At 42.8% G+C, this 25,831-nt stretch overlaps 1 protein-coding gene across 2 annotated transcripts; it reads right to left on the bottom strand.

The window, feature by feature from the left end:
• Positions 1-742: 742 nt before the first annotated feature.
• On the bottom strand, positions 743-24,940 carry LOC106580250 (neuropeptide Y receptor type 1-like). 2 transcript variants are annotated; one of them, XM_014161070.3, is made up of 2 exons: positions 24,853-24,940; positions 743-5,798 (listed from the first exon to the last, which is right to left on the bottom strand). In XM_014161070.3, the coding sequence occupies exon 2, from the start codon at positions 5,623-5,625 to the stop codon at positions 4,507-4,509; it is 1,119 nt and encodes a 372-aa protein (XP_014016545.1). In that variant the 5' UTR covers positions 5,626-5,798; positions 24,853-24,940; the 3' UTR covers positions 743-4,506. The 2 variants fall into 2 exon arrangements, with proteins under 2 accessions (XP_014016545.1, XP_014016544.1); XM_014161069.3 differs by lacking the exon at positions 24,853-24,940 and adding an exon at positions 24,362-24,819.
• Positions 24,941-25,831: the final 891 nt, after the last annotated feature.

Genomic DNA, 25,831 nt, shown 5'->3' with positions numbered 1-25,831 from the left:
GGAACAGATTCCTGTTGGAACGTTCCACAAATTAAACCCACCCACCAGGAAATGTCGGAGTGTTTCTGCATAGTGCATCTTTAATTAAGGATGAGACCCTTTATCAATTTTTGCCTAAAATGACATACCCAAATCTAACTCCCTGTAGCTCAGGACCTGAAGCAAGGATATGCATATTTTGATATCATTTGAAAGGAAACACTTTGAAGTTTGTGGAAATGTGAAATTAATTTAATTAATACATTTTTTTTGTATTTTTTGTACCATCTTTGAAATGCAAGAGAACGGCCATAATGTATTATTCCAGCCCAGGCACAATTTAGATTCTGGCCACTAGATGGTAGCAGTATATGTGCAAAGTTTTAGACTGATCCAATGCACTTCTGTTAAAAATGTTGTATCAAGACTGCCCAAATGTGCCTAATTGGTTTATTAACAACTTTTGAAGTTCATAACTGTGCACTCTCCTCAAACAATAGCATGATATACTCCATAGTAAACTGAAGTATTTTTTTATGTGGGACGTTTAAGCACAACCACTTTCTCTCTGGGATGTGGATATAATTGACTAAACTGCTGTAAAACCTGTATTTTGTAAAGGAGCTGTATTTTGTAAATGATTCACATTCTAAATCATGATGAAATACCTTGGAAAAATGAGAGTGCTGATAAACATTTTACATTACTTTGTTATATCTAAGAGCACATGGAGAATGGAAAACTCATGAAATGCAATACAATATAACTTTTTATATTAAATGTTTATTGAACGTTTGTATAGCTACTGTAACATCTATTGGTATTGTAACTTTCATTGTAAAAGATTATCGCTGTAGAAAGGAATACAGAGAATGTAGAACACTTCATCTGGCTTCTAAAAGCTCATTGCTAACTACGCAGTAAACAGAGAACGTTCTTTGCACATTGGATAACATTATACAGAGGCTAAGAGCCATATATTTAAATTGACATTTTTTCATAATAGGAAAACAGAAACGCAGCTATCTTACAAATGTTTAGACAAAATATGGCCTGATATTTGCACTACTTACTGTATTGGCAAACTGGACTTCATTTTACCCTGCAAAACTAGTAATTACTAAATATTGCACACATTCATGAATGAGTTCCAGTTTGATCATTTTGAATAATCATTATTGCAACTGCCAAGGGGTAATGGATGAAAATCTGTTTACGAGAGTAGATTAGAGGGAGAACGGATGGAAATGGTGAATGATTGATTCCAAATTAATATTATAAACCAATTGTCCCACATGGCAATGCAAGAGACATATCAAGTTCAATGCAGACAATGCATCTAAACATGGCACTAGGTATATTACTGTGCATACAAAGACTCAGTGGACCTCAGTGAGAGAGCAAGGATATACAGTAGGATATTGTTCCATGTGCTGCATTCATAAAGTACAGTGTATTAATTTACTGCTCTCTTTCTTTTGTTATATGGTGCTTGATATATGGTTGTTGGATAGCACATTTTATTATCAAAGTCAGCTGCTTAGACAGTAATACATTTAGCAGTAAACCTTGGTGGGTAGAATAAAACATGTCTGTGACAGGCACTCTGCTTTAAATCAGTAGTTCTCAATGTCAGTCCTTGTCAAAGTCTTTCCTTGTGGAAATTCTATAACTATGTTCTGTTATATTGGTACATTTACAAACCAATTCTGAAAAATTTATTGACATGATGTGATCTTAGCCAAATAATTTGCCAGTGTAAAGATCACATTATTCATGTCTATGAAGGAAATCATTAACAAATTATTTTGGAAAACTATCCCATTAAACCCTCATCAATTTCACAAATTAACCATTGGAAGTGGTTGGCACTTGGCCTCCCTTAACATGCATATTCCATGAGTCTCAGAATGAAGGAAGGAATTACACAAGGAGGGCTGGAAGGATAGTGTGAGCTGGATAATAAAAGCAAATTCTGTAAAAACAGCAGGAGTAAAATGTGAGGAAAAAGCACAATCTCAAAATGACACATTATTCAAACATCTTACTGGGCACAAACTGATGGAATCAACGTTGTTTCCACATAATTTCAACCCCCAAAACTCTGTGATGACATTGAATCAATGTGGAAAACTTGCTTGGAATTTTAAAAAGTCATCAATGTAAGAGCATTTAGTAAATTATTCAACCAATTTTTTACCTAAATCCAATGACATGGTGAATTTTTGTTGTTGTTGATTTCACATTGAATTCACGTTAGTTGACAACTCAACAAAATGTAAATCAAAACTAGACATTGAACTGATGTCTGTACCCAGTGGGATGGCTTTGTGAGTGGACCCCTAGAATTCCTTAAATTATAATGTGCTGCAATGCAAGTTTAAATACTACAACACATCTGGTTACACTATAGCTGTGGTATTCAAACATTTTTAGCAGGGCACATTTTATTTGCCAAAATGTCTGTAAATTTAGATTTTTACATCAACAAATCACCTTCAATTCATTACATTTTCCTCTCGCTTATCAAACTTTAGACAACAAATAAACAACTGTCTTTCTAAATAAAGTTCCATACAATATTCTGTACTTGTATTTTTTTTATGCCAAAAACAATCCCCCATGACCCCCTCCCAACTTTACATACTCTATAGAGACCTAAATAATACATTGAAATATTATGTTTGTGTACATCCACATCTTTTACTCTGCAGTGCTTGCACTGGAGAAGACCTTTGCACGGTCATAAACTCATCGACTTCCAGGGTGTCAAACTCATTCAATGTTGGGCCTAGTGTCTGCTGTTTTTTCTTTTTTTCCTTTCAATTAAGCTCTAGACAACCAGGTGACTGGAGTTCCTTACTAATTAATGACCTTAATTAATCAATCAAGTACAAGGGAGGAGCGAAAACCTGCAGACACTCAGCCCTCCATGGAATGAGTTTGAAACGTGCTCTAAATTGTATAAACACATACAGTGCCATCAGAAAGTATTCATACCCCTTGACTTACTCCACATTTTGTTGTGTTACAGCCTGAATTCAAAATGGAATAAAATTTAAAAAATCTCACCCATCTAAACACAACACCCCATAATGAGGGTGTGATTTTATTGAAAATGAAATACAGAATACAGTGTCTTTCTGGGTAAGTCTCTAAGAGCTTTCCACACCTGGATTGTGCAACATTAGCCCGTTATTCTTTTCAAAATTCTTCAAGCTCTGTCAAATTGGTTGATGATCATTGCTAGACAACCATTTGCAGGTCTTACCATAAGTTTTCATGCAGATTTAGGTCAAAACTGTAACTCGGCCACTCTGGAACATTTACTGTCGTCTTGGTAAGCAACTCCAGTGTAGATTTGGCCTTGTGTTTTAGGTTATTGTCCTGCTGAAAGGTGAATTAGCCTCCCAGTGTCTGGTGGAAAGCAGACTGAAGCAGGTTTTCCTCCATGATTTTGCCTGTGCTTGGCTCCATTCAGTTTATTTTTATCCTGAAATACTCCCCAGTCCTTAACGATTACAAGCATACCGATAACATGATGCAGCTACCACTATGCTTACAAATATGGAGAGTGGTACTCAGTAATATGTTTGGGTCAAATCCAAAGCAATACTTTCTATTCAGGACAAAAAGTGAATTGCTTTGCCACAATTTTTGCAGTATTACTTTAGTGCCTTGTTACAAACAGGATGCATGTTTTGGAATATTTTTATTCTGTACAGGCTTCCTTCTTTTCACTCTGTCAGTTAGGTCAGAATTGTGGGGTAACTATAATGTTGTTGATCCATCCTCAGTTTTCTCCTATCACAGCCATTAAACTCTAACTGTTTTAAAGTCATAATTGGACTCATGGTGAAATCCCTGAGCGGTTTCCTACCTCTCTGGCAAATTAGTTAGGAAGGACGCCTGTAGGTTTGAAGTCATTAAAAAAAACATGTTAAACACTTTATATGACTTGTTAAGCGATTGTTTAGTCTTTTCACTCCTATTTAGGATTGCCATAACAAAGGGATTGAATACTTATTGACTCAAAACATTTCAGCTTTTCATTTTTAATTAATTTGTAACATTTTTGAAAAAACATCATTCTACTTTCATATTATGGAGTAGGCCAGTGACCAAAAAAATCTACATTTAATCAATTTTAAATTCAGGCTTTAACACCACACTCCCTGACTTTTTAAACGTTTTGTTTTGTTACAGCCTGAATTTAAAATGGATTAGATTTATTTTGTCACTGGCCATGTTTTGTTAATACTTTCTGAATGCACTGTATCTAATTGAGGACACTGTAAACTCTATCTTAGGTTACAGTGTTCTCTTACTTTTCCATTTATCTCCATGCCCACAGAAGAGACCAACCATTGATTGTTAAGACACACAACAATCCCCTGTGACTAATTTGAATAAGTCCAGCCATGTCAACCCTTGCTCCAGCATAAAGCTCAACAAGTCAACCTTCAATGGATGGTTAAGACAATGGGGGTTGAAGTTCTATACTTTCTCTCTCCTTTTCTGAATGGGTCAGGACTGTACATTCATGCTCATTGATCCTTTGCTCAAGGTTGACCCCTTCGTGACCTCTGTGCTGACAATAGAAAGAGGGAAGCTCTCATAACTCTCTGGTGACCCCCAGCAGCGGCAGCGGTATAGGGTAGATTTTAGCTCTTTCTGGAAGTTACTGTTGAGAAAGCCGTAGATTATGGGGTTGACACAGGTGGAGGCCATGGCTGTGAGGTGGCAGGCAGAGAAGATTATGTCATGCTGGCAGGATGGGATGGCCTGGTGGTTCCAGTCGAACAAGGTATTGAAGATGTTGAGCGGGAGCCAGCAGAGGGCAAACACTACCACAATGGAGGCCAACATGGCATTGATCCTCTTTGACCCCTTGGCTTTCTTCTGACAGTTGTCCCTGGCTCGCTCCACCATGTATTTTCTCTGTCGGAGACGCAGGAAGATGCGCAGGTAGCAGACCAGGATGAGGATGAGGGGAAGGCAGTACTGGAAGAGCAGCAGGGAGGTGGTGTAGGCCAGTCGGTTGTGCTCTGAGGGCCATCGCTCCATACAAATGAAGTGGTCAGTGAAGGGATTGAAGGGGAGGCTCATGTTCTGGAAAGGACTGTTGTCGAGGACGTTGAAGAAGAGGAAAGGAAGAGAGATGAAGCAGGCCACTAACCAGGTGATGGCTACAGCCAGGTAGGAGTGGCGCACCATGGGCTTCCATCCAGTGGGGTGGATGATGAGTTGGTGGCGCTCCATGGCTATGAGGACAAGGGTGAAGATGGAAACCGTGACAGAGATGCACTGGACAAAGGGTGTGACCTTACAGAGTGTCTCCCCCAGGATCCAGCGATCCATCAGGGTGTAGATGATGGTGACAGGCAGGCACACGATGCACATGAGGATGTCAGAGATGGACAGGTTGGCAATGAAGATGTTGGTGACATTCCGCATCTCCTTTTGCCGTGTGATGACAAACACCAGGCAGGTGTTACCGATAAGGCCAACCGCGACCAGTGCGCTGTAGGCAACTATCAGGAAGGTGGTGCCACTCCAGGAGGAGGGGCACTCGTCTGTGTCGCCCCATGGCATCTCTTTCCACCAAGCATGATGACTGCTATTGTTCACATGGGACACCTCCATGCTAGAAGTCCAAACGTATTTTTTTTAGACTGGGATCCAAATGTATTAGTATGTTTCCCTTCCGCTTCAATATATTATCTGATGTCTTTATTGTATGTTTGAGTTTGCTGGGGTTTTAATCATACCGGTACTCTTAGTAATGACTGGAACATTGATTGCCGTCTTTTTGCCGTCTGAAAGAGAACACAACAATCAAAACATTAAATCCTTCACTGAGCTGATTTCCCAAATGTGAATGCAGCTATTTAATAACCCTAGGAGAAATAAAGGACTTGTCTTTGCAACCATGTTAACTCCTGTTCTGAAAACTGCTGGCTCCAGGAAAAGGATCCACTTTAAGTAAAACAATATTAAAATGTAATATAATCTTTGCTTTCTATAATATCAGGTTCAGTGGTTTCCACTTTGGTGCATACACAATAGAAATTGAAATATAAGATAATGAGTAGATACGCCTATATATTTGAAATTGTTCAAAACTTAGCCTTAGCTATCATTGCAGTATTCATTCATGTTTGTTTTGGCTCTTGAGGTGCTTGTGTAAGCAATAAAATCAATTTATTGGAGTAGACTATTGCAAAACAGAGGAGAATGAATGATGTGAGAGGTTCAAGATGCGGTGACTGAAAAACATGCAGATGTACAGTATATCTCTGTCTACCTGAGTACTAGCAATTATACCTAAGGATGCATTAACAGCGTATCATCAAGCAAGCAGCATGGAGGAAAGCTGAAATGTGTTATTATCAAAAGGCCTCATGATATACAGTAAATAATCTCAACCCCCATAGCAAAGACAACACCTTCCACAGGCAGTGCATTTCCATGAGAATAACCGTGTCAATGACTTGCCATCATGGCCTATTTATTGCCTTAACTTACCTCATTTGCACTCACTGTATATAGACTTTTTGCTTTCTTTTGTTCTACTGTATTATTGACTGTATGTTTTGTTTATTCCATGTGTAACTCTGTGTTGTTGTATGTGTCGAATTGCTACGCTTTATCTTGGCCAGGTCGCAGTTGCAAATGAGAACTTGTTCTCAACTAGCCTACCTGGTTAAATAAAGGTGAAATAAATCAATAAAAAATCAGAATAAAACATGAGAAGACATTTAAATGAGAAGATACTTAAAGGATAGAATCCTGCTGGGTAGCGTATACACAATGGATATACAGCATTTCCTCCTCTTTCACAATCCAAGAGATAAACATCTCATGTGTGGAAAATTACTCCCATTCTTGTGTCTGACTATGACCTCAAGTGTACCACAAAGATTAACAGGTGATTCCCAAAAGCTATCACAAAGGGTCAGCTGTTCTAGAGCAATGGAATATGTAAATGTTCCATTGTCCACCGCCAAAATAAAAAGTCTATATAGAGTGTGTGCAAATGGCGGGAGGAGGTAAAGCAATAAATAGGCCATAGTAGCGGAGTAATTACAATTTAGCAAATTAACACTGGAGTGATAGATGAGCAGATGATGATGTGCAAGTAGAAATACTGGTATGCAAAAGAGCAGAAAAGTAAATAAAAACAATATGGGGATGAGGTAGGTAGATTGGGTGGGCTTTTTACAGATGGGCTATGTACAGCTGCAGCGATCGGTTAGCTGCTCAGATAGCTGATGTTTAAAGTTAGCGAGGGAAATATAAGTTACAGGGTTACAGGGATGTTCAGCCCAAGGCTACAGCATTGCTCCTGAGAGCAATTGGATTTGATTCATTTCACGTCTTGGGAGCTAGCAATTCAGGATAAGATCAGCATTCCATTCCAAAATCAACCCATGTTTTTTTACTGCAATAATATCAATTTCACATTTCAAAGCACAGCAACCTCTTGAGTTTAATTGAAATAAGATATGGTTATTATTATTATGCTCATCCTCATTGACACTCTTATTACAGTGTGACATTTCCCAAGCATCCATTGTGGATAAATGCACCTTTGATGTTAAAAAGGCTGTTTCAATACCCCTTTTCTAGTAGTTTGTTGCCCAACGTCCCTTTTTTCACCATAGTGGTACCTACAAATCACCCAACTTTCTCAGCCAATCACAGCTTAGCTATTCCAATTCACTGCCCCTCTACGTCAGAGTGAGTGTCCCTAAGTTTTCCTATTGCTTGACTATTTGTGTGTGTGTGTGTGTGTGTGTGTGTGTGTGTGTGTGTGGTGTGTGTGTGTGTGTGTGTGTGTGTGTGTGTGTGTGTGTGTGTGTGGCAAATACAAAGCCTTGTCTCATACACTAGACATAACATCAGTGGTGTAAAGTACTTAAGTAAAAATACTTTAAAGTACTACTTAAGTCGTTTTTTTAAGTGTATTTTACTATTAATATTTTTGACAACTTTTACTTTTACTTCAGTATATTCCTATTTGTTTTTTTATTATTATAATTTTTTTCTCCTCTTTTTCTCCCCAATTTCATGGTATCCAATTGGCAGTTAGTCTTGTCCCATTGATGCAACTCCTGTACGGACTCGGGAGAGGTGAAAGTCGAGAGCCGTGCGCCTTCCGAAACACAACCCAGCCAATCTGTACTGCTTCTTGACACAATGCCCTCTTAACCCGGAAGCCAGCCGCACCAATGTGTCAGAGGAAACACCGTACACCTGGCGATTGTGTCAGTATGCATTGCACCCGGCCTGCCACATGAGTCACTAGAGCGCGATGGGACAAGAACATCCCTGCCGGCCAAACCCTCGTCTAACCCGGACGACGCTGGGCCATTTGTGCAGTGCCCCATGGGTCTCCCGGTCGCCACCAGCTGCAACAGAGCCTGGACTCAAACCAGAATCTCTAGTGGCACAGCTGGCACTGCGGCACTGTGCCTTAGACCACTGCAACACTCGGGAGGCACCCTACTTCACTACATTCCTAAAGAATGTAACGTTCTATTTACTCCATACATTTTCTCTGACACCGAAAAGTATTCGTTACATTTTGAATGCTTAGCAGGACAGGAAAATGATCAAATTCACACCCTTATCAGGAGAACATCCCTGGTCATCCCTACAGCCTCTGATCTGGCAGACTCACTAAACACATGCGTCATTTGTAAATGACGTCTGACTGTTGTGGTGAGACCCTGGCTATCTGCAAATAAAAAAAATACAAAAATGGTGCCGATCTGGTCTGCTTAATATAAGGATATTGAAATTATTTATACTTTTACATTTGATACTTAAGTACATTTTAGCAATTAAATTTACTTTTGATACTTAATTAACTATTATATCTGGAATAAACCTGCTCTAATGACTTCTGGACAGACTTATGGCGGCTGTACTATACCGACTGGCACCTATTGCCCATTATTCATGGTCCTCCCGGATCAGCCCTTAGATTGAATTGAATTATCTCATGAAAAATACTATCTCAGGTTAATGTATCTGCTTTTATTTGAGCTCAACAGATTGATTGATATTCAGTGAGAAATTAAGTTATTTATTATTCTAAATGAAGTAGCCTACAGGTACTTAGGATGATAATAATCACTCAGTCCAATGTCATTATAAGCTAGCAAGAGAAAGGCCGTTCTAATCATACTTGAATAAACCACTTCCACCTGGTGTTTACCAGGGTTGTTTCTAATGATTATGTTGACAGTCACACTGTAGATTCTGTGATGCTATATAACCCTAATGGAAATTCAAATTGAATTCCCAAATGGATGGTGGTTCGCGTAGGAAGTGTTGGTCCCATGTTTCTTGAGCTGAAATAAAAGATCACAGACATTTCCATATGCACAAAAAGTTTATTTCTCCCAAATTTTGTGCACAAATTTGTATACATCCCTGTTAGTGACCATTTGTCCTTTGCCAATATAATCCATCCACCTGACAGGTGTGGCATATCAAGATGCTGATTAAGCATCATGATCATTACACAGGTGCACCTTGTGCCACTCTAAAATGTGCAGTTTTGTCATACAATGCAATTGGCATGCTGACTGCAGGAATGTCCACCAGAGCTGTTACCAGAGAATTGAATGTCAATTTCTTTACCATAAGCCACCAACAACGTTGTTTTAGAGAATTTGGCAGTACGTCCAACAGGCCTTATACAGACCATGTGTAACCACCCTCCCTCCACATCTGGCTTTTTCACCTGCGGGATCAGCTGAGACCAGCCAACTGGACAGCTGATGAAACTGGGTTTGCACAACCAAAGTATTTCTGCAAAAACTGTCAGAAACCGTCTCAGGGAAGCTCATCTGCATGCTCATCGTCCTCACCAGGGTCTTGACCTTACTGCAGTTTGGCGTCGTAACCGACTTCAGTGGGCAAATGCTCACCTTTGATGGCCTCTGGAACGCTGGAAAAGTGTGCTCTTCATGGATGAATCCAGGTTTCAACTGTATTTGGTAGATGGCAGACAATGTGTATGGCGCCGTGTAGGCGAGCAGTTTGTTGATGTCAAGGTTGTGAACACTGTGCCCCATGGTGGCGGTGGGGTTATGGTATGGGCAGGAATAAGCTACAGACAATGAACACAATTGCATTTTATCAATGGCAGTATGAATGCACAGAGATATCGTGACGAGATCCTGACGCCCATTGTCGTGCCAGTCATCCCAGTCACCTCATGTTTCAGTATGATAATGCACAGTCCCCATGTCGCAAGGATCTGTACACAATTCCTGGAAATTAAAAATATTCCAGTTCTTCCATGGCCTGCATACTCAGCAGACATGTCACCCATTGAGCCTGCTTGGGATGCTCTAGATCAACGTGTATGACAGCGTGTTCCAGTTCCTGCCAATATCCAGCAACTTCGCACAGCCATTGAAGAGGAGTGGGGCAACATTCCACAGGCCACAATCAACAGCCTGATCAACTCTATGCAAAAGAGATGTGTCGCGCTGCATGAGGCAAATGGTTACACCAAATCCTGACTGATTTTCTGATCCACGCCCCTACCTATTTTTTAAGGGATCTGTGACAAACAGATGAATATCTGAATTCCCAGTCATGTGAAATCCATAGATTAGGGCCTAATAAATCATTTCAAATGACAGATTTCTTTACATGAACTGTAACTCAGTAAAAATCTTTGAAATTGTTGCATGTTGGGTTTTATATTTTTATTCAGTGTAGTAAGGAGGGGATGGTGTGGGTGACTGCCTGGTGTCTGTTGGGGGTGGGTATTGTGTATTGTAGTTAGCATGATCTATTGACATGAGAGGGGTGGGTTGATATAATACCTTGTTTGAGTGTGTATTGGTGGGGACAGTAGTAAAATGACATACACTGACTAGTGTATAGCCTACAGACTAATCCTGCTGCTGCTGCCGATGATGACCTTGACAGAAGCTTTAGTAGTACAGATCCTGTAGACTCAACATCATCTGACCCGGAGGAGGAAAAGACTGCACGGGGCTGGCAAGAGCCAATGTGAAGTTCTGCCAGACCAGCTCCCATTGTCGAACACAAGATGAGGTTCACTAGCTGAAGAGGACCTGCCTTGAACTTTCAGCCAACACAACACCCATTGTGAGTTAGACTGATGTTGTAGTATAATATAGAATGCCTAGTATGCTTACAACTGCATTGCGGTATATACGTACATATACACACTTTGTTTTTGAATATACCTTTATTATTCCCGCAAACCCTACCACCCCTCCCACAATTGGAGTAACTAATAAACAATAACACTTAGGCTTCTACCTTCAGTTTATACGTATTATACACATTTTACAGACACAAACTATTTTACAATAGTTATATTTTGTTTGTTTTTAGTCCTTCCTCTATTTCTGATGTCCATCCAGTTTGATTTTTATTTGTAACTGTGCTATTTAACAACATTTCTGAACCTATACACATTTTACAGACCCTGTATGTTTTGCATTGTTTATCTTGTTGTTATTAGTCCCACCCTTCAGCTCGATTCAACCCCTCCCATCTATCTCTTAACACTATCCATTTCGGATTTCTATTTGCCATATATTTTTCAACTGTGCTGTGATGCTTCACAAAAGTACTGAACCTTTCTATTCTCATAGATTATACAGATTGTGAATTAAAGATAAACATTTTAGCTAAAATAATTATTATATTATTGATTGACTATGACTTTTCAAATCACCCAGTATTGCTATCTGCAGTGTTAGTTCTAGATAAATGTTGCAATTCTTCAGCCATTCCTGGACCTGTGGCCAAAAACAAGCTACATATGGACAGTACCAAAACCAAAATAAATCTAATGACTCTGCATCCTCGCAGGAAAATCTGCAGAGCTTGGGAAGATTGTATTCAACATATTTATAACATTCTACCGGTTGCAAGAATTTTTTATAATAATTGAAATTGAAAAATGTGAAGTTTTGAATCTGGCATTGTTTTGCGTGTCAATTCATAAAGCATGTGCCATGGAATCGGTACATCAAAAATCTCTTCCCAACTATTTTGCAATTTATATGGCACAGCTGTCAACTTTTTGGTCCTTAAATTAAATTGGTAATTGTTTTTATTTATCACAATTTTCTTTAACCATTAATGGTCTTAAATGCAGGGCTGACAGACAAGTTCCTTACTTTTTCCCCCCTTCTACTTGCCTCTTCCATTTCTGTGGTGATGCTGCAATTAGTTGGTTGTAATTTTGGTAGAGTAGACATTTAAACTGAAATTGCAACCAACAACCAATTTATTTTCAATGACGGCCTAGGAACAGTGTAACTGCCTTGTTCATGGGCAGAATGACAGATTTTTTACTTGTCAGCTCAGGGATTTGATCTTGCAACCTTCCGGTTACTAGTCCAACACTCTAACTACTAGGCTACCTGCCACCCCATTGTACACTTATCATAATTTGGTTTTAATCTAGCCTCTATGAGGCTGTGGAGGGATTCTAATTGTGGTTTTAAAAGAAAACATGAATCATCAGCGTACAATAACACCTTTGTTTATAAGCCACGGATTTCTAATCCCTTAATATTATTGTTGGATCTAATTTTAACAGCTAACATTTTGATGGCAATAATAAATAGATATGCCGATAGTAGACAACCTTGTTTTACTCCTCTTGACAGTTTAAAACTTTCTGAGATGTAGCCATTATTAACTATTTTACACCTAGGGTTACTATACTTAACTTTAACCCATTTAATAAGAGATTCTCCAAAATTGAAATATTCTAGGCATTTACATATAAACTCCAGTTGTACTTTATCAAAAGTCTTTTCAAAATCAGCTATGAAAATCAGGCCTGGTTTCCCCGATATTTCATAGTATTCTATTGTTTCCAGTACTTGTCTGATATTATATCCAATGTATCTTCCAGGTAAAAAACCTGTCTGACTAGGATGAATAATATCTGACAATACCTTTTTAATTCTATGCGCCAAACATTTAGCTAGAATTTTTGCATCACAACACTGAAGTGTAAGAGGCCTGCAATTGTTTTAATGGACTGGATCTTTATATACTGCTCAAAAAATAAAGGGAACACTTAAACAACACAATGTAACTCCAAGTCAATCACACTTCTGTGAAATCAAACTGTCCACTTAGGAAGCAACACTGATTGACAATCAATTTCACATGCTGTTGTGCAAATGGAATAGACAACAGGTGGAAATTATAGGCAATAAGCAAGACACCCCCAATAAAGGAGTGGTTCTGCAGGTGGAGACACAGACCACTTCTCAGTTCCTATGCTTCCTGGCTGATGTTTTTGTCACTTTTGAATGCTGGCGGTGCTTTCACTCTAGTGGTAGCATGAGACGGAGTCTACAACCCACACAAGTGGCTCAGGTAGTGCAGCTCATCCAGGATGGCACATCAATGCGAGCTGTGGCAAGAAGGTTTGCAGTGTCTGTCAGCGTAGTGTCCAGAGCATGGAGGCGCTACCAGGAGACAGGCCAGTACATCAGGAGACGTTGAGGAGGCCATAGGAGGGCAACAACCCAGCAGCAGGACCGCTACCTCCGCCTTTGTGCAAGGAGGAGCAGGAGGAGCACTGCCAGAGCCCTGCAAAATGACCTCCAGCAGGCCACAAATGTGCATGTGTCTGCTCAAACGGTCAGAAACAGACTCCATGAGGTTGGGATGAGGGCCCGACGTCCACAGGTGGGGGTTGTGCTTACAGCCCAACACCGTGCAGGACGTTTGGCATTTGCCAGAGAACACCAAGATTGGCAAATTCGCCACTGGCGCCCTGTGCTCTTCACAGATGAAAGCAGGTTCACACTGAGCACGTGACAGACGTGACAGAGTCTGGAGACGCCGTGGAGAACGTTCTGCTGCCTGCAACATCCTCCAGCATGACCGGTTTGGCGGTGGGTCAGTCATGGTGTGGGGTGGCATTTCTTTGGGGGGCCGCACAGCCCTTCATGTGCTCGCCAGAGGTAGCCTGACTGCCATTAGGTACCGAGATGAGATCCTCAGACCCCTTGTGAGACCATATGCTGGTGCGGTTGGCCCTGGGTTCCTCCTAATGCAAGACAATGCTAGCCCTCATGTGGCTGGAGTGTGTCAGCAGTTCCTGCAAGAAGAAGGCATTGATGCTATGGACTGGCCCGCCTGTTCCCCAGACCTGAATCCAATTGAGCACATCTGGGATATCATGTCTCGCTCCATCCACCAACGCCACGTTGCACCACAGACTGTCCAGGAGTTGGCGGATGCTTTAGTCCAGGTCTGGGAGGAGATCCCTCAGGAGACCATCCGCCACCTCATCAGGAGCATGCCCAGGCGTTGTAGGGAGGTCATACAGGCACGTGGAGGCCACACACACTACTGAGCCTCATTTTGACTTGTTTTAAGGACATTACATCAAAGTTGGATCAGCCTGTAGTGTGGTTTTCCACTTTAATTTTGAGTGTGACTCCAAATCCAGACCTCCATGGGTTGATAAATTGGATTTCCATTGATTCATTTTGTGTGATTTTGTTGTCAGCACATTCAACTATGTAAAGAAAAAAGTAGTTAATAAGATTATTTCATTCATTCAGATCTAGGATGTGTTGTTTAAGTGTTCCCTTTATTTTTTTGAGCAGTGTATATACCACTTGGATCCTTGTCAGGTGTCAGTGTGCAGCGGTAGGATGGAGTCAGGCGCAGGACATAGAACTGAGTAAAAGACGTACTTTACTCGAAAAGAAACAACAATTTCCACGCAGGGAAAAACACACCAGCGCACAGAAGTCTAGAACACTAAACAAAGAACAAACATGCACAAAACCATGTGGGAACCAGAGGGTTAAATAGGGAATAAATTATAACATAATGGGAAACAGGTGTGTACAATCAAGACAAAACAATTGGAAAAAGAAACGTAGATCGGTGGTAGCTAGAAAGTCGGTGACATCGACCGCTGAACGCCGCCCGAACAAGGAGAGGCACCAACTTCGGCGGAAGTCGTGACAGTACCCCCCCCTTGACGCACGGCTCCAGCAGCGCGCCGACACCGGCCTCGGGGACGACCTGCAGGATGAGGCACAGGGCGATCCGGGTGGAGACGGTGAAATTCCTGCAGTAAGGAAGGGTCCAGGATGTCCTCCACCGGCACCCAGCATCTCTCCTCCGGACCGTACCCCTCCACGAGGTACTGAAGGCCCTTCACCTGACGCCTTGAGTCCATGATGGCTCACACAGTATACGCCGGGGCCCCCTCGATGTCCAGAGGGGGCGGAGGAACCTCCCGCACCTCAGACTGCTGGAGCGGACCAGCCACCACCGGCCTGAGGAGAGACACATGGAACGAGGGGTTAATACGGTAATCAGAGGGAAGCTGTAACCTATAACATACCTCGTTCAGTCTCCTCAGGACTTTAAATGGCCTCACAAACCGCGGACCCAGCTTCAGGCAGGGCAGGCGAAGGGGCAGGTTTCGGGTCGAGAGCCAGACCCGGTCCCCCGGTGCATACACCGGGGCCTCACTGTGGTGGCGGTTGGCGCTCACCTTCTGTTGTCTGATGGCCCGTTGCAGGCGTACATGATCAGCGTCCCAAGTCTCCTCCGAGCGCCGAAACCATTCATCCTCCGCAGGTGCCTCGATCTGGCTCTGATGCCGCGGTGCCAGGACCGGCTGATAACCTAGTACACACTGAAACGGAGACAGGTTAGTGGAGGAGTGGCGGAGGGAGTTTTGGGCCATCTCTGCCCAGGGGATGAAAGCCGCCCACTCCCCCGGCCGGTCCTGCCAATAGGACCGCAGAAACCTACCCACATCCTGGTTAACTCTCTCCACCTGCCCATTATTCTCGGGGTGAAACCATGAACACCCTCCAGATCCTCGATGTGAACTGGGGACCCCGATCAGACACTATATCCTCAGGCACCCCGTAGTGCCCGGAAGACGTGTGTTAACAAGGCCTCCGCAGTCTGTAGGGTCGTAGGGAGACCGGGCAAAGGAAGGAGATGGCAGGACTTAGAAAACCGATCCACAACGACCAGGATCGTGGTGTTTCCTTGTGACGGAGGAAGATCCGTCACGAAATCCACCGATAGGTGTGACCACGGCCGTTGTGGAACAGGTAGGGGTTGTAATTTCCCTCTGGGCAGGTGTCTAGGTGCCTTGCACTGGGCGCACACCGAGCAGGAGGAAACATAAACCCTCACGTCCTTAGCTAAAGTGGGCCAACAGTACTTCCCACTAAGACAGTGCACTGTCCAAATGATGCCAGGATAACCAGAGGAGGGTGACGTGTGGGCCCAACAGGTCAATCAATCGCGGTCATCAGACGGAACGTACAGACGCCGAACTGGACACTGGGTGGGAGTGGGCTTCGTACGTAACGCCCATTCGATGTCCGCGTCAACCTCCCTTTCCACCGGTGCCACCAGGCAAGAAGCCGGAAGTATGGGAGTGGGATCCGTGGACCGCTCCTCTGTGTCATACAGACAGTACGTCTGGCTTAGCGTTCTGGGAACCTGGTCTGTAGGATAGGGTGAAAACAAAACAGGTGAAAAACATGGCCCACCTTGCCTGGTGAGGGTTCAGTCTCCTCGCCGCCCGGATGTTCTCCAGATTGTGGTGGTCAGTCCAAATGAGGAAAGGGTGTTTAGCCCCCTCAAGCCAATGCCTCCACGCCTTCAGAGCCTTGACAACAGCCAACACCTCCCGGTCCCCCACATCATAGTTTCGCTCTGCCGGGCTGAGCTTCTTTGAAAAGAAAGCACAGGGGCGGTGCTTTGGTGGCGTACCCGAGTGCTGAGAAAGCACAGCTCCTATCCCAGCCTCGGACGCGTCCACCTCTACTATGAATGCCAAGGAGGGATCCGGATGAGCCAGCACGGGAGCCGGGGTAAACAGAGCCTTCTGGTGACCAAAAGCCCTGTCCGCCCCTGCTGATCACAGCAGTCGCACAGGTCCCCCCTTAAGTAAGGAGATAATGGGAGCCGCTACCTGACCAAAGCCCCAGATAAACATACGGGAGTAGTTGGCAAACCCTAAAAACCACTGCACCTCCTTAACCGTGGTTGGAGTCGGCCAATTACGCACGGCTGAAATGCGGTCACTCTCCATCTCCACCCCTGACTCGGACAGGCGGTACCCTAGGAAGGAGTCGGACTGTTGTAAGAACGACATTTCTCAGCCTTGACGTACAGGTCATGCTCCAACAGTCGACCAAGCACATTGCGCACCAGGGACACATGCTCGGCGCGTGTAGCGGAGTATATTAGAATGTCATCTATATACACCACTACACCCTGCCCGTGCAGGTCCCTGAAAATCTCGTCTACAAAGGATTGGAAGACTGATGGAGCATTCATCAACCCGTATGGCATGACGAGGTACTCATAGTGCCCAGAGGTGGTACTCAATGCCGTCTTCCACTCATCCCCCTCCCGGATACGCACCAGGTTGTAAGCGCTCCTGAGATCCAATTTGGTGAAGAAGCGCGCCCGTGCAATGACTCTGTCACACTGGCTATGAGCGGCAGCGGATAACTGTACTTCACCATGATCTGATTTATACCTCGATAGTCAATGCATGGGCGTAAACCTCCATCCTTCTTCTTCACAAAAAATAAACTCGAGGAGGCAGGTGAAGTCGAAGGCTGAATGTATCCCTGTCCCAGAGATTCGGAGACATATGTTTCCATAGCCGCCGTCTCTTCCTGTGACAGAGGATACACGTGACTCCTGGGAAGTGCTGCGTCTACCAGGAGATTTATCGCACAATCCCCCCGTCGATGAGGTGGTAGTTGAGTTGCCTTCTTTTTACTGAAGGCGAGAGCCAAATCGGCATATTTTGGGGGGATGTGCAAGGTGGAAACCTGGTTTGGACTCTCCACCCTAGTTACACCTATGGAAACACCTACACACCTCCCTGAGCACTGACGTGACCATCCCTTAAGAGCCACAAAACCATCCCTGTTGCCACGAAATAGTGGGGTCATGATAGGCCAACCAGGGAAGCTCCAACACCACAGAAAACGCAGGAGAATCGATCAGGAAGAGACTAATTCTCTCCTCGTGACCCTCCTGCGTTATCATACATAGTGGAGCTGTGACCTCCCTAATCAGGCCCGACCCTAAAGGACGACTATCTAAGGCATGTACAGGGAAGGGCACATCAACAGGAACAATAGGGATCCCTAATCTAAGTGCAAATGAACGGTCAATAAAGTTCCCAGCTGCGCCTGAATCTACTAGCGCCTTATTCTGGGAATGCGGGGAAATCTCTATACATACAACAGTGTGCAACAGGGAGCTCTGGGTTAGTCGGGTGCCTACTCACCTGGGATGATCCACCAGGTCACCTGGGAACCTCCCCAGCACCGACCAGCAGTGTGCCCTCTGAGGCCACTGGTGGTGCAGGATACAGCCCCCCCTCCGGTCACCCTTAGAGCAGCACCTCCGAGCTTCATAGGTGTAGGATCGGAGGTGCTGGGGGATGGAATGGACGGACCCCGATCCAGACGTCCGCGGGTGGCCAACAGGTTATCCAGCATGATGGATAAATCCACCAGCTGGTCGAGGGTAAGAGTGGTGTCCCTGCATGCCAGCTCCCGATGAATGTCTTCACGTAGACTACACCGGTAATGGTCGATCAGGGCCCTCTCATTCCATCCCGCTCTGGCAGCCAGGGTCCTGAAGTCCAGTGCGCTCCTCATCCCCTGTCTGAGATGGAACAAGCGTTCCCCCGCCGCTCTTCCCTCAGGTGGATGATCGAAGACCGCCTGGAATTGGCGGGTGAAATCCTCATAGCGGACCAAGGCTGCGTCTATTCCTCCCCATTTGGCGTTGGCCCACTCAAGTGCTTTCCCCGACAAACAGGAGATGAGGGTGGACACACTCTAGTGTCCCGAGGGAGCCAGGTGGACGGTCGCCAGGTAGAGCTCCAACTGGAGCAGGAACCCCTGGCACCCGGCAGCCGTCCCATCATATGCCCTCGGGAGCGAGAGCCGAATCCCACTGGGTCCAGGTGACGGAGGGGTGGACAGTGGTGTGGGTTGGGGTGAAGTTGATAGGGGTGTGGGAAAACCCCCTCTCTCCCATCGCTCCATGGTGTGCAGCACGCGATCCATGGCTGTGCCAAGATTTTGGAGCATCGTCACGTGCTGCTGGACACGCTTCTCCACTGGTAACGGAGGACTGGGTGCACCTGCTGACTTCATATGAGGTGCGTGTTTCTGTCAGGCGTCAGTGTGCAGCGGTAGGACGGAGTCAGGCACAGGACACAGAACTGAGTAAAAGACGTACTTTACTTGAAAAGAAACAACAACAATTTCCACGCAGGGAAAAACACACCAGCGCACAGAAGTCTAGAACACTAAATAAAGAACAAACACGCACAAAACCATGTGGGAACCAGAGGGTTAAATAGGGAATAAATTATAACGTAATGGGAACCAGGTGTGTACAATCAAGACAAAACAAATGGAAAAAGAAACGTAGATCGGTAGTAGCTAGAAAGCCGGTGACATCGAACGCCGCCCGAACAAGGAGAGGCACCAACTTCGGCGGATGTTGTGACAATCCTGTTTCAGTAATAGTGAAATCAGACCTTCTTGTTGCGTGTCCGATAATCTACCGTTTATATAGGAGTGGTTTAAACATGTTAATAATGATCCTCTGAGTATATAAAAAATAAAATTATACTTCTACTGGTATGCCAACCAGCCCTGGAGTTTTCCCAGCCTTAAAGGCTTTAATTGCATCAAGAAGTTCCTCCTCTGTAATTTGACTTGAGTCTTTCTGAACAGATGTTAATTTTACATTATTAATAGGAAATAAATCCATACAATTAGCTTCGGTTAGTGGAGATGGAGGAGACTGAAACGAAAACATATTCTTAAAGTACTTTACTTCCTCTTTCAAAATATAATTTGGTGAACCATGCGTGACTCCATCATTTGTAACATGTTTCAATACATTTTATTTGGTAGCATTTCTATGTTGAAGATCAAAAAAGAATTTGGTACATTCTTCCCCATATTCCGTCCAGCTCAATTAATTTTTTAATAATATGTTACCCTGGATCTTTCTTGAATAATTTTATCCATTTCTTTTTGTTTTTCCTCTAACTTATTCTGTGCCTCTATGGTACAGTTTTTATTTCTATCTAACTGTATTGTTAGTCCTTCAATTTCCTTTGTTAATATGGATTATTTTGATCTAAATTGATTTTGTTTTATTGATGAGTACTGAATTGCATGGCCTCTAAAGGCACATTTAAAAGTGTCCCATACAATAAGGGGATCTGCTGTACCTATGTCATATCGGAAAAAGTCAGTTATAAATTCTTATGTCCTAGTTATAAACAAGTTATCATCCAGTAAGTAGGCTTTGATTAAATTTCCAATATCCTCGCCCACGTGGAAATTCTGTAAGAGTAATTTAAACTCAGCAAAAAAAGAAAGGTCCCTTTTCGGGACCATGTCTTTCAAAGGTAATTCGTAAAAATCCAAATAACTTCACAGATTTTCATTGTAAAGGGTTTAAACACTGTTTCCCATGTTTCAATGAACAATAAACAATTGATGAACATGCACCTGTGGAACGGTCGTTAAGACACCAACAACTTACAGATGGTAGGCAATTAAGGTCACTGTTAAGAAAACTTAGGACACTAAAGAGGCCTTTCTACTGACTCTGAAAAACACCAAAAGAAAGATGCCCAGGGTCCCTGCTCATCTGCGCGAACGTGCCTTAGGCATGCTGCAATGAGGCATGAGGACTGCAGATTTGGCCAGGGCAATAAATTGCAATGTCCGTACTGTGAGATGCCTAAGACAGCGCTACAGGGAGACAGGACGGACAGCTGATCATCCTCGCAGTGGCAGACCACATGTAACAACACCTGCACAGGATCAGTACATCCGAACATCGCACCTGCGGGACAGGTACAGGATGGCAACAACAACTGCCCGAGTTACACCAGGAACGCACAATCCCTCCATCAGTGCTCAGATTGTCGTAATAGGCTGAGAGAGGCTAGACTGAGGGCTTGTAGGCCTGTTGTAAGGCAGGTCCTCACCAGACATCACCAGCAACAACGTCGCCTATGGGCACAAACCCACCGTCGCTGGACCAGACAGGACTGGCAAAAAGTGCACTTCACTGACGAGTCGCGGTTTTGTCTCACCAGGGCTGATGGTCAGATTCGCGTTTATCGTCGAAGGAATGGGCGTTACACCAAGGCCTGTACTCTGGAGCACGATCGATTTGGAGGTGGAGGGTCCGTCATGGTCTGGGGCGGTGTGTCACAGCATCATCAGACTGAGCTTGTTGTCATTGCAGGCAATCTCAACGCTGTGCGTTACAGGGAAGACATCCTCCTCCCTCACGTGGTACCTTCCTACAGGCTCATCCTGACATGACCCTCCAGCATGACAATGCCACCAGCCATACTGCTCGTTCTGTGCGTGATTTCCTGCAAGACAGGAATGTCAGTGTTCTGCCATGGCCAGCGAAGAGCCCGGATCTCAATCCCATTGAGAACGTCTGGGACCTGTTGGATCGGAGGGTGAGGGCTAGGGCCATTCCCCCCAGAAATGTCGGGAACTTGCAGGTGTCTTGGTGGACGAGTGGCGTAACATCTCACAGCAAGAACTGGCAAATCTGGTGCAGTCCATGAGGAGGAGATGCACTGCAGTACTTAATGCAGCTGGTGGCCACACCAGATACTGACTGTTACCTTTGATTCCCCACCCCCCCCCTTTGTTCAGGGGCACAAGATTACATTTCTGTTAGTCACATGTCTGTGGAACTTGTTCAGTTTATGTCTCAGTTGTTGAATCTTGTTATGTTCATACAAATATATACACATGTTAAGTTTGCTGAAAATAAACACAGTTGACAGTGAGAGGACGCTTCTTTTTTTTGCTGAGTTTATATGCCAATTATGTGATGATCCGACCGCATTCTGTCCCCTATCAACACTTTTTTAAAACTTTTGGTGCCAGTGAGTATGACATAAGAAAGTAATCAAGACGACTAGCTTGATTAAGCCTCCACCATGTATATCTCACTAGGTCATGGTATTTAAGCCTCCATATATCCACTAATTCCAATATATCTATAACATTCATGATTTCCTTAAGTGCCTGAGGGTGATAATTTTCAGTGTGATTTCCTTTACGGTCCATAGAGGTTTTTAAAACCATATTAAAATCCCCCACCATGATAATATGTTCTAGTGTTGCTTGTAGAGTTGATACATTCTTATATATATTTTCAAAGAAGCTTGGATCATCATTATTTGGACCGTATAGGTTAATAAGCCTTATCTGTTTATTGTTCAATAACATATTTAAAATAATCCATCTACATCTACCATATCTGTTAGGACATTTTGCACATTGGGATCAAAATTACGGTTAATTAATATCATCACCCCTTTTGAATTTCTTTCCCCATGGGAGAAATATAATTCGCCCCCCGTCCTTTTTCCACAAAACTTCATCTAAAATTGTTGAATGAGTTTCCTGTGAACAATAGATATTAAATTCTTTCTCTTATAGCCAGGTATCGTCTTTTCATGTTATCTGCTAAGCCATTACAATTATAACTGGCTATACTTATTTCATCACTTATCATCATAATAAGACACAAGTTTCAATTATATTTATCAAAATATAAGTTTGTAAACGTACCATTAAAAGGTAACATGATGATTGTCTATATAGCTGTACCATGATATTTGCATTGCTACTAAGTAAACCTCCAATTGGTCCCCACTATTCCACCAGCTAAAACCCCTCCTCATCCCGAGTTGGGTTGTCATCCCAATGCCCGGCAGACCACCCCCGACCCTCCCAGATCCCATAGCCCCGAAGAGATCGGGACCCATCCTTCGAAAAGAGCACAGAGTGCCACCCACAGAACAGAAGGAGATGAACCGCCAAATGCATTTCCATCGCCCTCACCTCGATTTGTATTATATATAGCCATAAAAAAAAAATATATATATATATATATATATATATAAAAATCCTCTATCTTATTTTCCATAATTAGCTATTAATATTTGTAGTAATGTAGGCAATTTATGCAAAGGATTTTTACCTCTCACCAGTCTCCCCATTACCAAAATGACATTATGGCAAGCAATTATTATATTAGCAAACAATTATTGTGAATCATCCTGTATTGTCCCTAACATCTTTTACTCCCTCGCAACAGTTGTGGGACACACACACACACACACACACACACACACACACACACACACACACACACACACACACACACACACACACACACACACACACACACACACACACACACACTCAACCCCTTTCTCCGACAACAACCATAGACTCAGATTCTCAACAGTTGCACCACTTTGCAGTTCTGGAACTAGCTAGCCAACTATACAACTAACACAATCACTTCAGACTGAAGCTGGAAAGACAGCAAGCTAGTTTTTCTATTGACATGTCATTGTACAGTGTATATATATATCCATAGAAATTATGCTGATTCATGATTTCGACTGGCTGAGAAAAGATGGCTGTCTGTCTTATCTCGACTCCCGACTCGTTAATTACTATGGGACACAGTGGGGATCAAATTTCAATATTGCAACATTGTTGCAAACGTTGAAGATAATGCTTTAGATGCTTTTCTCAGTGGAGATTAAGTTTCTAAATTGAATAGCTGGGCAGTGGATCTTTAAAAGTAGTAGTAGTAAATGTATTTCTAGGTAAAGGCATAAACAATGGAATCTTTTTATTAATGTACTGGCAATGTGTATGTTGTCTAGTATATCATGGGCTGGATAGGCTCTAACAATGGATGTTCCAAACCCCCCGTTGTATAAAAAAGTGACTTTACTATGTACATATTCAGCCACTTCCTGCAACATTGTATTGCATTTGCCACCACATGATGCCATACAGTCCCATAAATGTGTGTTGAATCTTGAAATTGGCATTATCTCAACTCTATTTTATTATAGCCTGACTATAGATACCGAAAGAGCGGATATCTCATTGAACTAAAGCAAATACAGACAGGGGGTAATGAGGAGTGTCATGATGCAGATTAAGTTATTGGAACTGTTTAGCTTAGACACACAGAGTGAGTTCATACTCAATACAGAGTTGAACATCAATAGGGAATATTATTGTTTTTGAGGCATTAGTTAACGCATTAGTTCAGTAATTCCCTTTTTCACTGTTTCCTAATGTAATATAGCCCAACAAATATAACAATAGCCTATTATGTAGGTCCTCAAAGCAATTGTTTTAGCCAATCTGTATAGGCTAAGCATAGCCAATAGTTTATTGTTAGACCTAATATGAGAATAAAAGTAGAAAAGTCTGATTCTTACCCGCTTTGCTGAATGTTTCTCTACATCTCACTGAGATTTTCCTTGGCCCCCATTGTAAACTATAGTAAGCTCTAGTCTACGCTTCCGTCTCATCTGCCAAATGATGCAGATGCACAAGGAACGTCCCCTTTTGAACATTGAAGGCACAAACAGTGTGACAGTATAATAAATCATCACCCCACTCCAAGTGTAATCTAAATAGAGGGGGGAACAAATCGGCTATTGTCTAATTTAGCGACCTATTAACTGTAGTTCAATAAAGGGCTTCAACATCTTCTGAGGCTATAACAAATAGCTTATCCCGACCTTGATAAATGCGCTTAGTCCCTTTGACTACACATCTGCCCACAGCTGGAGAAAACCATCTGAAGACCTAACTTCGGTCTCTTTACTTTGCCATTCACAATCCCATGGTTAAATAAATCATTCATGCCGTAATTACAATGCTATGAAAATAATAATGCATTGCCAATAGGATATTCTAAGCTTACCTTGATTGTATCCCCCTTTCCCAAACTTCACACTCAAGGTCCGGTTTGCAGGAGGAATGAATATTGAGAATCTCCACAGTAGAGATTTTATCAAGCATCCACAGGAAGGTAGGAGGTGGCTTGTCGATATCAAACATAACATGGAGATCTCTCATAAAGCGTTAGAGCGTCCATACAGTGAGAAGTAAACAAAGGATCTGATTTCTAGTGAAATAATTTGCCCATCTGATAGGCTGATGTAGAAGTTTATTCTCTGTGATAATGTGACACTTTTATGTTTTTTACATAAAACTGACACACCATGGTCAGGATCATTTGTGAGCAGAATGGTCTGTGTCTGTTTTTTAAGTGGATACTGTATACACAGCTAAATGAAAGCATCTATAGCAACATCATGTCATGAAAGTTGAGTCTCCTCTCCTCATTCAAAGCTAAGCAATAGCATGGATATATCGTGAATGAGTTAGAGGCTAGGAAAAAAGTATAGGAAAAAAGTGTAGGCTATCTATCACACACTCTCAACTGGTGAAAGTCATCACATCCCAGAAAGTTTTGTAAGAAGGTAAGTGATGAAAAGAGTCCCTTTGTGGCCATTCAATAAGGAATTCTGACCTCTGTTCAAATCAAATGTTATTTGTCACATGCTTGTAAACAACAGGTGTAGACTAACAGTGAAATGCTTACTTACGGGCCATTCCCAACAATACAGAGAGAGAAAGATATTTAAAAACACAGAAAAATAATAACACAAGTAATATACACAATAAGTAATCATAACTTGGCTATATACATGGGGTACCAGTACCAAGTTGATGTGCAGGGTATGAGGTAATTGAGGTAGATAGTAGTGGTAAAGTGACTAGGCAACAGGATAGATAATAAACAGTAGCAGCATTGATGAGTCAAATGAGTGCAAAAAGGGTCAATGCAGATAGTCAGGGTAGCTATTTGGTTAACTATTTAGTCATTTTATGGCTTG

The sequence above is a fragment of the Salmo salar genome, chromosome 20, assembly GCF_965601325.2.
Source record: "Salmo salar chromosome 20, fSalSal1, whole genome shotgun sequence".
Taxonomy (NCBI): Eukaryota; Metazoa; Chordata; class Actinopteri; order Salmoniformes; family Salmonidae; genus Salmo; species Salmo salar.
The sequence above is the reverse complement of the archived record's forward strand: the minus strand, read 5'-3'. Positions and strand labels throughout refer to the sequence as shown.

Bases quoted from the DNA above. Each gene is read 5' to 3' on its own strand.
- LOC106580250 (XM_014161070.3), bottom strand. From the start codon at position 5,625: ATGGAGGTGTCCCATGTGAACAATAGCAGTCATCATGCTTGGTGGAAA.